Source organism: Emys orbicularis, chromosome 4 (assembly GCF_028017835.1).
Source record: "Emys orbicularis isolate rEmyOrb1 chromosome 4, rEmyOrb1.hap1, whole genome shotgun sequence".
NCBI classification, from domain to species: Eukaryota; Metazoa; Chordata; order Testudines; family Emydidae; genus Emys; species Emys orbicularis.
This window is the reverse complement of record NC_088686.1, coordinates 15978404-15989181: the sequence shown is the minus strand read 5'-3', so window position 1 is coordinate 15989181 and position 10778 is coordinate 15978404. Positions and strand designations below refer to the sequence as shown.

Below are 10778 nucleotides of genomic sequence, written 5' to 3'. Positions count from 1 at the left end.
CTGATGAGCTGGGAAAGGCTGGGTAAGGGTGTGTGTCCTGTCCTGTCCTTCATCCTCAGCTTTCCTTTCCTTGTGGGTTGCTAGTTTTGTTTGGATGTATTCCTGGAGGTTTCATCACATGATGTAATCTCTAATTAAAGATTAATGTTTAATTTCTAGAGACTCCAGGACAATCCTGGAGGCTGGGCAACACTGCTTTCCTTCCCTCAGCCTGCAGCCAGCTCCTGCCCTGCCCCAGGACCATGTACATCAGTGAAGCCCATCATATACTAGGTGCTAGCAGGCTGATGGCAGGGAGTAGCTGCCCGCCAGGTTTAGTCATCAGACAGCAGCCAGTATTTCTGCCCATAATGGTTTTGGAGCAAGACTGTCTCTCTCGCTCTGGGACATGCTGAGTTGGCCTGGATGGCTGCCGGGGTGTGTGCCTGTCTGTGCACTGGAGAAAATAGACACTGCCCATCAAGGCTGGGAAGAGATCTACACTTGGCTGGGGGCAACGGCGAGGTGGCAGCATTTCCCCTCTTCCTTGGAGCCTGGTTTCTGCTCAGCCTAGGGGCGTTTAAACCTCCCCCTGGACGGGAGAGGCGGGATTATAACCCCCTAGGCCAGGAGGGTTTGTAGGCACCTTCAGCTAGAAGAGGCTGGGGGAGAGAAGGGCTCTTCCCCACCCCTGTCGCCCGGGAATATCCCACCCCAGGGCGCAGGTAAACCAATCTGTAGCAACCCTCTGACCCCCCACCCCAAGTGCCTGCCAAGGGTCGGAAGCCGAGGGTCTTTTCCCGCCGGGAGGGGGGCGAGATCGCGGGGGTGTGTGTGTGTCTCTCCCCGGGCCCCTCTCAGCCCCAGCTGTAGAGGGATTCGCCCAGCCACGGGCACAGTCCTGCTCCGCATCTCCCTCCGCGAGCCCACGCCACGCGCAGCCCCGTCTCAGCGAGGGAGGCTTCCCCTGCCCCAGCCCCTGCCCAGCAACCACGGGCTGGGCGAGTCCCTTCGCTTTTATCCCGCGGCAGAGGTGGCCGAGGGAGGATGCTCTTGTCTCCCTCCGAGTTTGCTGTTGCGGGCGGGGACTGCAAGGGGTTAAAGCCCCACCTCCCCCCCCGGCTCCGGGTCAGCGCTAGTTGCTTGGCTGACTCCTCCCTCCCCGCATCTGCATCAAACGCCCAAATCTCCTGAATTATTCAGCCGCGCTCCCCCGCCCCCTCGCAGGACAGAGCATCTCCCGGTAACTTTTAGGCAGTGGGCAGGTCAGAGCTGCCTCCAGTCCGTCCCTGCCAGGAAACCATCCCGCCGCCCCCAGCCAGGCAGCATCCTCGGCAGAGCGCCCTGCCTCCCCCAGCCCCCGGGCTTTATGCCTCATGCACCTTCCCGCCCCCCCGCAACCTGCACCGCCGGGGCTCGGGGGCTTTGAGCGGCGCCGCGTCCTGCCGGCTGCATCCCCCGCTCCTCTGCGCGCACGGGGCGGCCCCAGCTGCTCGGGGAGCCACGGTCCGGCGGAGCTAGGCAGGCTGCGGGGGGCTCCGAGCCCCGCTCGCTAACCCAGAAGCGGCCGCCCCGCGCTGTCCAGGGTGCGGGCCGGTGGCAGCTGCAGCAGCCCTTTGGGGCCAGCGCTCCCTGGCTGGGGGGGCGGGGGGCAGCGCCTTACCCGGCTCCCGGCTTGCTCCAGCGCAGCGGGGAGCTCCCGGGGAGCTGAGCGCGCGCTGTTCCCGCCCGGCGGGCTCAGGCTCGCAGGGGGCGAGCTCGCGGGACCATGCTGGCCGCCGGCGGCAGCAGCAGCAGCGGCGGCCCGGCAGGCGCGCAGGCGCAATCTGCCCGGAGCCTGCGGTTCCCGAGCCCGGCGTGCGGCACCGCCACAGTCTGGGCTCCCCCCGCCGCCCGAGCGCTACTACCATGAACTGCTCCATCCTCGCCGGAGCTACTCACCGGCACTGGGCGCGAGACACCTCCCCGGCTGCCCCCAGCCGCCACCGCCGCGCCCCTGCCGCTCCAGAGCCCGGCTCTGCAGGCGCAGGATGCCGGGCGGCAAGAGAGGGCTGGTGGCACCGCAGAACACCTTCCTGGAGAACATCGTCCGGCGCTCCAGCGGTAAGAGCTCCCCTGCAGCTCACCCCCTGCCCGGCCCGGCCAGGGGCCACCTAGGGACACCCCGCCCGGCCCTTTCAGGGGGACGCTGCCTTGCAGATCAGGACCAGAGCAGGGGAAAGTTAGTTGCTGCTGGGCTAGGTTATCATCGCAACTTTATGGTGTGCTGGGTGCCTTTAGACTGGATGCAGCCCGCTAGCCACGGGCATGCTCTTAATCTCCGTCCAGCGATGCTGCTGGTCTGCTTGGCACAATATGTGGCTGGGGAAAGAAAACCGAATACATTTGCTTTTCAAAAAAACCCTCTGACCCCCATCAGTGCAATAGCGAAGAAGCCCCCCCCCCCCCCCGCCGATTATTTGTATCTTGAGCAGGTGAAGATCAGAGAGGAATAAAGCCCTGATTTGTTTAGCAGCTTTCTTTCCTGTTAATTTAAGGAATTTGGTTAATTCCACGTGATGCCTGAAGTTCTTCGGGAGGTTTCGTCATCCATCATTGGTAACTTTAGCTATCTAGCTAAAAGAGTGTCCCACACTGACAGCGATAATAGACACAGTTGACAAATTAGAGAAGATACTTTTATTGTAAAATTGTTCAGCCACCACTTTCTGTCTTTATTTAATTAAACTGAAAAAGTGTATGTTTGTGAGTGTGCATTTCCACTAACAGCAAAATATGCTGTTAATTTCCCATAAAAATAATTTCTGTAGAGAACATAATTTACCTGTAGTTGTAGATATCTGATCTATCCAGCATTTGCTGTTCTTCATCTGGTACCTTCCCCCTGCATATAGCTTCTTTAGTGCATGCCAACTTTATTATTATTATTATTATTATTATTATTATTAATTGCATTTAAATACTTTGAGTTTTTGTGAACTGGTTCTAAGAATAAATAATCAAAAACATATTTTGAAACTATATATTCACTATATACTTAATTCATTCTATGTCTTTAAAAATGGGTCTACCTAATAGGCTCACTTTTTATCTTTCTTTTGTTGTTCTGTGGTCTAAAGCTCATAGAGTTTTGTAACACTTTAACACTAATTTTTGTTGCAAAGGTGCTATTAGGATTTACAGTGACTTGGGTGGTGGTAATCCTGTGTCTGTGCAAACATGCCGAGTATTGTCTGCAGTTCCACACCCGCAGACTCCTCTGTTATATATATATATATATATATATATATATATATATATATATATATATAATGACAGGATTGTTGGTTTTCAAAATTCCATGGCCGTAAAATTATTCATTGCCTCTGGAATCTATTTTACCCTTGCAGCACATTAGGAAACACGTTCAGGAATATCACACATTAAAAGAATGAAATGGGTACAGATCATCCCACCAACAAAACACAGATGATACTTTGGGCTAAACTCTGACCTCCTGCTTAATCTTTACTGAGGCAAATTTCTATTGAAGTGAGTGGGAGCTTGTATGAATAAAAATGGAAAAAGGACCTCAGAATTTGGCCTATTGATACCATGTAAAAGTTTAGATCAGCAACGTGATGGCTAACACCGACCATTTATGTGCTGCCAATGTCCGCGTTAATCTAGTAACATGAATCAGAAAGAGGGACAGAGGAGAGGAAAGTGATTTAAAAAATTGCAGAATGTATCATTAACAAATATTCTAATGTTATCTGAAGTCCAGCTGAGCTGTAGTTCTTTCCATGCCTTCAGTTGCGCTGTGCTAAGTTCATTTCATGTTTCTGCCTTAAGTGGTACAGTTTGTTGGGTTTGACATTGATGTCGGATGAAGAATTTGGAGGCTGATTCTACGCCCATTGAAGTCAATGGGAATTTTGCCATTGCCTTCAATGGGAGCAGAACTGGGACCTAGAAATTGTTGGTCAAAGAATGTTGTTCTTGGTTTTAAAATGTCAGCTTCATAATAAACCAGCAAACATTTTTATCTTTTTCTTCCTCTCGTATTGCCGATATCAAATGCTCTGCTTGGCTGCTGATTCTGTGTCAAGTTCTATAGCGGTATGATCACGGAAAGCAGGGGTCTCTTGCAACAGTGTACTCGCCAGAATTTTAAATGAAAGATTAAATAATACGGTTGTATATAGCACCTTTCCTTTGAGGATCTCAAAGCATTGAATGAATTATAATTACACTTCACAAGCAGATCAAGGAGGTACAAATAAGCATTAGCATCCCATTTTAAAGATGAGTAAACTGAGGCATGGGCAGTTCAATTGTTGTGCCCAAGGTTATACAGGAAATCAGTGGCAAGGCTGGCAACAGAACCCTTAATCTCTTGTTCTAATTAGGTCACTTGGCTATCCTAATGAAAGTTTAGTAAGGCTTAAGGTACCATAAAAATAGAAAAGCTCAGTAGCTTTTTTAAATTGTACTTTTAAAAATACTTTACTTTCCATCTAATTTAAATTTGACCAAAAATGGGAACATGGGATTTGCCATATGGGATCAAACCACTGATTCCTCTAATCTGCCTCCTCTAGCGGCTGATATCTGATGCTGGAGGAATACAACAACTTTCCATAATGCACCAAGCCAATTGTACATTGATGGATGGGTTGGGAATGTCTTCCTAGCTCATGCAGGTAATCAGTTTTATACCCTGAAGCATGAGATTAGATTATTTTTATTTCACTTAATGACTCATGTTGTCATGGTCATAACATTATTCATGCTTTTTGGAAATCAGCAGCACTATTGGATTCCATGACATCTTTCATTAGCAGTGAGTTCTATATTGCATGGGCCACAATGAATGGCTCTTGAGTGGGCCAAATCCTGCTCTCATAGTCTTGTCTGTAGTCAGTATAAGGCAAGCAGGACTATACACCCTGTGAAGTAATATTGATTTGTGTTTATTATATCTGTACTCACAGATTTCAAGTCACCCTTCACTGTCACGGAACAGGGTAAACAAAAAGGGCTTATTTTTTTATTATAATCTTCAATATTTTGAATATCTCAATCTAGTCCCCTCTAATTTCTTTCTAGCTTAAATAATGCTATTTTTGTTTGTGATTTCTCATCACATTTTAAATCCCATCAGACTTCTTTACGACCATATATTTTGATTGAACAACTGAACATTTATATACAGAATTACAGTAATTTTATTTTATTTTATTTATTTTTTTATTTTTTTAATTTTATAAAGTTTGAAATTCATGCTGACTCTGCCTTTTGACAGTGGGAGTTTTGTGCACAGATTGAGTGTGGTAGATAGACCTTGGTGTTAAAAACAGTCATATGGTTGATTTTAACATGAACTGGAAACTTTCTGTTTAGGAAGCTCAAGAACCTTTCCCTTCCCCCAGTTTTGGTTACAAAATAGATTAGACTCAAGAGACATCTCATGAAAAGAGTGAAAATGCATATACAGTACAAAGAAATGTATTGGCCACTGTGTTTCCATGATCCATATGCTGGAGTGGACTTCCAGAAACCCTTGGTTAAAATTATACCCCCCAGTTGAAAAGTATGGGAAGATTTGGGGTGACCTCATTTATTTCTGGTAGCATTATACCCCCCCCCCCCGCTCTGAGTTCTTCTAAATCAGCTTTGATGGGGTGACTTTTCATCCTGGAGCTTGTAGAGTACTTTTGAAGAGCCAATTATTTTGCCTTTTGGACAGCACCAAATTGCTCCATCAGGTAGTTTGAAAAGGATTTCCCAGAGGATGGTAACTCTGGGCCTCTTCACAAATTGTTCATCCAGCCACAACTGATATTGCCTAAGCTAGTCATTCTGCTATACTATCAATGTACTCAGTCAGTACATTTTTCAGGAACAAAACAAAAAGCCCATGAAGGGCCTGATCCAAAGCCCACTGAAGTCAATGAAGTCAACCCACAAACAGGTTCAACTGACCTGTTTGTGCTTTGGGCCAGGCCCCGTGTACCTGTGCCTTTTTTTTTTTTTTCCCATGTGTTGATGCCTTCCCCCTTGCATATGGTTATAAGAAACTTGAAGTAAATGAGCAAATGAATAGATTCCCCGGTTCGTTATCCTTTCCCATTGTAAGCATGCTTATCCTTGGTAAATGAGGTTTCACGTAGACTAAGGTCTGGTCTACACTGGGGGTGGGTGGGGATCAACCTAAGATACACAACTTCAGCTACGAGAATAGTGTAGCTGAAGTCGACGTATCTCGTGTCCTCACGGCGTGAGGTCGACTGCCGCCGCTCCCCCGTCGACTCCGCTTCCGCCTCTCGCCAAGAGAATTTTTTGGGGGGTGAGAGCACTGTTAGAACAAATCACTGATGTTTCCTTTTACCTTTATTAGAATTTGAGGTTTTGAAAAGGACTTTTCTTTCTTAGGGCAAAATCTTCCTCTCAGCTCATCACAGTAGTGCACACCTTTGATTTTTTGGTTCCCCAAAATGTGCAGAGCTGCCACTGACATAAGCATGTGAGATGGGATCTGGATCCAGACATCCCACAGCTTTGATTCCAGAGCTGAAGTTTGCAGCTCGGGCCCATTTCTGTACGACACGCAGGGAAAGCAAAATGGTGAAGCTGAGCACTGAGTTGAGCTGTGTCAATAAAGAGAGGAGAAATTTGTCCTCGCTGTCTATCTTCTCCTTTTGCATAATTCATCAGTAAAGTCCAAAACCTGTGTTTAGGACACAATCTGGTTACATAAAAATGTACAGGTTTGTAACTAGTTTACTCTGGGACTTCTCAGCAGGATGCAATAGAAAGCAAAAATAGTTTGCAGGGGAGCAAGCCCTACTTTAAAGACCAAGAGTTCTAATTACCATTATTATTTATTACTTCTCTTGCATTAACAGTTAGAGGCCCAATCAGGAGCATGGTTCTGTTGTGCTAGGCACTGTACAAACACATATGAAGACTTGGGGAGAGAACTTGACTCCACTGCAGGAAGTGGGAGTTTTGCCATTGACTTCAGTGAGGCCAGGATTTCACTTTGGTTTCTGCCCTGAAGAACTTACAATTTAATGCCACAATCCTGTAATCAGATCCATAGGGACCTTGTTCCCTGATGGGGCTCTGTGATGTCAGGGCGGTTCCACATATGTGAAAGGAACTGCCCCTTGCAGAACCAGTTGCAGGGTCTGGGGCTAAGAAGACAAGTGACACACAAAGGGGGAGGGGAAAGGTGTACGATCATATATGTAACCTTTTACATACATTCATTTTAAATATTGAAAATATATATACGTAAATAGGTGTCAGCTCCCCTCTTCTGTCCCTCAAACTATCCATCAGGAGTTGTCTGATGCCTTATAAGTCTGGTAAGGGAAAAAACTCTCAATAATTAAATGGATTTTTGTTTGACCCTGATACAACTGAAGATTCTCTCCATTCTGAAAATTCTTTACGACAAGTTAGTAGAAATACTAGGGTTGAGCACCTTTCACAAATACCTAAATTCTTAAGCACAAGGGCTATAAACCAGTGGCCAAATTAATCTGTGGTCTAACTCGTTTGGCTACATTGCAGTCAGGTCACTTATGAACTTGGTCTAATAAGTTTATTATAATTAGTGGATCATTTAGCTTTTGAAATGCACAGCATTACTATTGAAATATCCAGATGATTACAACTGGAATTTGATTAAATTCTTGGGTTGCATTTATGAGTCTGCCTGAGGATGGATTTTGAATCTGAACTTATATAATGATTGCAGTAAATTGTTGAGCAGTGCTGTCTATCCCAGACACCCCCTTCTTGCCCAGGAGACTGCCTTTTCTGGGCCCGATCCTGAAGCCTTAAGTGCCTGTGACTCCTGTTGAAACCAGGGGGAATTTTATATATAAAACAACTACACATTTTCAATATTTATAGTGTTTTTTTAAAAAAATAAACGTAAAAAATTTGATCATGAAAAATTAATACCAATTTAATAGTTTAGAAATGCGTACGTACAATTTTGTTGGTTAAGGGAAGAGCTAGGGTTTTTTCCACTGATATTTGATTGGCTGGATTACAATGAAGATATCTTTTATGTTTGTAAATAATTTTTCTTTCAAGTTACTGACAGCTGGATGCTGCTCTGGAAGAGGGATTGTTACCTCTATTCAGGGAGAACAGCATTCAGTATATGTCACAAGAGGGCGCTCTAAGTGTTATTGCATCTACAGATCGGTGTTTAAATCTGAAAGAAAACAGTAAAATGAAATTATTGCCTTTTAGAGTAAACATTTAGTTTGTTGTTACTGGAAGAGCTATATAACGAACAAGAAATGTAAGAAAGTTAATTGAATGGGAAATGCATGTAGTTTGCCTATTTTATCACTGTATTACTTGGTGGCTAGCCAGCATTTAGTGACTGAAACACAGGATTTTTTTAAACGAATAAAACATTATTTTCTGTTTGATGGGAGTCTATAAGGGGTAATGTTGTGGGCTAATAATTCTTTCAAGTTAAACTGCATTTCAAGAAACTTGTTTTGACAAAAGAGTTGTGTGGTTTTCACGTACTCGGGAGCTTGTGTGACTGACCGACAATATTTTGAAAGAGAAACGCTTTCAATGGGTATTAGGACCCAATCCTGGAGTCCTGGCTCCCAGTGGGAGGGAATTTCACTGGAGTAAAGGGGAGTTTTGCCTGAGTTAGGATGGTATGATCAGATTCGGAGTTGAGCTCTACCATGTGGACCTGAGAACAGTACACGTTTGAAATTACAAGCCTGATCCTATTGACTTGTGAGCAGTCCCAGCGACTTCATTAGGAGTTTTGATCAAGTCAGGACTGCAGGATTGGGCCCTAATGCCTGGTGTGCAAGGCATTTAGCTTTCAAAACGTTGTCAGTCTTTCTCACAAATTAGAGTGTGAAAATCAGACATCATTGTTCTTTGTCAAAACAAATTTCTTGAAATATAAATACATTGAGGCTAGTGGGACTACTCACATGGGTAGTTACATGTGTAAGTGTTTTCAGGATTAGGTCCTATGTACAACTAAAATTAGGGGCCAAGATTTTCCAAACGAGGAGTCTAAAGTTAAAATAACAGGAGTACTTGTGGCACACTCCTGTTATTTTTGCGGATACAGACTAACACGGCTGCTACTCTGAAACGAGTCTAAAGTTGGGATCCTAAATCCATATTTAGGATCTTGCCTGATTTTCAAGAGTGCTGCACACCCAACAGCTCCCTTTGCTTTTAATGGATGCTCAGCACTGATGAAAAGTAGGTAGGTACCAAGAAGGCCCTGGTCCTGCAAATATTTAAGTATGTGCTTATACACATGAATAGTCTCATTGACTTTAATGGGATGCTCACATGCATAAAATTAAACATGTCTTTGCAAAATCCTCCTTAACTATGGATCTAAGAACCTAAATTTAGGCTCCTATTTTTGAAAATCTTGGCCCTGGGATACAATATTTTGTAGCACTATAAATGGCAAAGGAGTTTTTTCCCCCCAGGTTTTGCTCTCTTGTTAATTGCCATGTAAAAACGTACCTTAGTGATATAAGATGGTATAAAAGATTTCCATTTCTTACATAACTTCCAAACGCCTTCACTTTCAGCTTCTGCAGATTCCATAATACTTTCAGATAAGTGGCGATTAGTAGCAAATTAGTATTTATTTTTGAAATACACATTTTCACACAAAATGGACCAAATCCTGCTTGCCTTCCTCTTATGAGCATTCCCTTTGAATTTAATGGGACTACCCAGGTAAACAAGGCAGGCTGGATTTGGTCCAATTGCAGTGCACATAATTTTAATAGAGAACCGACTCATTGGACATTTTATGGGTAGTTTGTTGGTATCTGTGACATGTAAAAAGGTAACTGGGAAAGGTTTGAACTAATGTAAATCATTTAGGCTATGTCTACACTACAGCCTATGTAGGCAAAATTTATGTCGCTCGGGGTATATATATTCCACTCCACTTGGCGACATAAGTTACAGTGATGTAAGTGTTTGTGTGCACAAAGTGCTCTCCTGCCGACATAGCTTATGCTGCTTGCGGAGGTGGGGTTTTTTTATGCCGACAGTATAGCGCGTCTTCACCACACGTGCCTCAGCAGCGCTGTACGTATAGATGTGGCCTTAGAAGGCAAGCAGTGTAAAACCTATGGCCATCATGCAATAAAATAGCTTCTCAGACAACCAATGGGGACAACCTGTTTTCTTTATTGATGTAAACACCTGTTGAGGTAGGTGGGAAATTTGTCTCAGTAAAGAGTGAAGTATCAGAACATACATGAGACTAGGCCTGTTGTGTAGCAACCAGTTTAACTTTTGAATGTTTGGACAATAAGTTAAATGCAGATTATAATGTTTTCCTTTTAGTGTTTGCCTTGGAAATTGCTGACAACTGCCATGCTCATAGCTGTCATACAAACTACATGGCGATAAAACAGTGAAACATATATTTGTGTACCCAATTTTATAATTTTTGATGAGCAGCTTTTTTGGGGCAGGGCCATGGCTTGTAGCACAATGGTGAACCAATCGTGAGTTGCTCCTCAGTTTGCTATTGTAATATAAATATTAACAACAATAGTGCAAATAAATATCTGAAGCAGGAAATTGTTCTGTGATGAATCTGTCAAGCAGATCTCAGGAGTTAGGTTTGGATGAATTTGAAAAGACTGACATGATTCTACATATTTAAAAGGCAGGAGGGAAAAACAACAACACTGTATTAGAAAATGTAGAACGGCCTTTACTGTACAGATTAAGAATGTCATAAGGAGGTTTGTGGTATCAACGTAATG

The 10778-nt window shown here is 44.3% G+C and overlaps 1 protein-coding gene across 1 annotated transcript in view; it reads left to right on the top strand.

The window, feature by feature from the left end:
- The first annotated feature begins 2009 nt into the window (after nt 1–2009).
- Nucleotides 2010–10778, top strand: part of KCNH5 (potassium voltage-gated channel subfamily H member 5) — a 219763-nt gene continuing 210994 nt past the window's right edge. The window contains exon 1 of the mRNA XM_065403569.1: nt 2010–2082. Within this exon, the coding sequence (XP_065259641.1) occupies nt 2010–2082 (73 nt within the window). The remainder of the gene's footprint in view (nt 2083–10778) is intronic.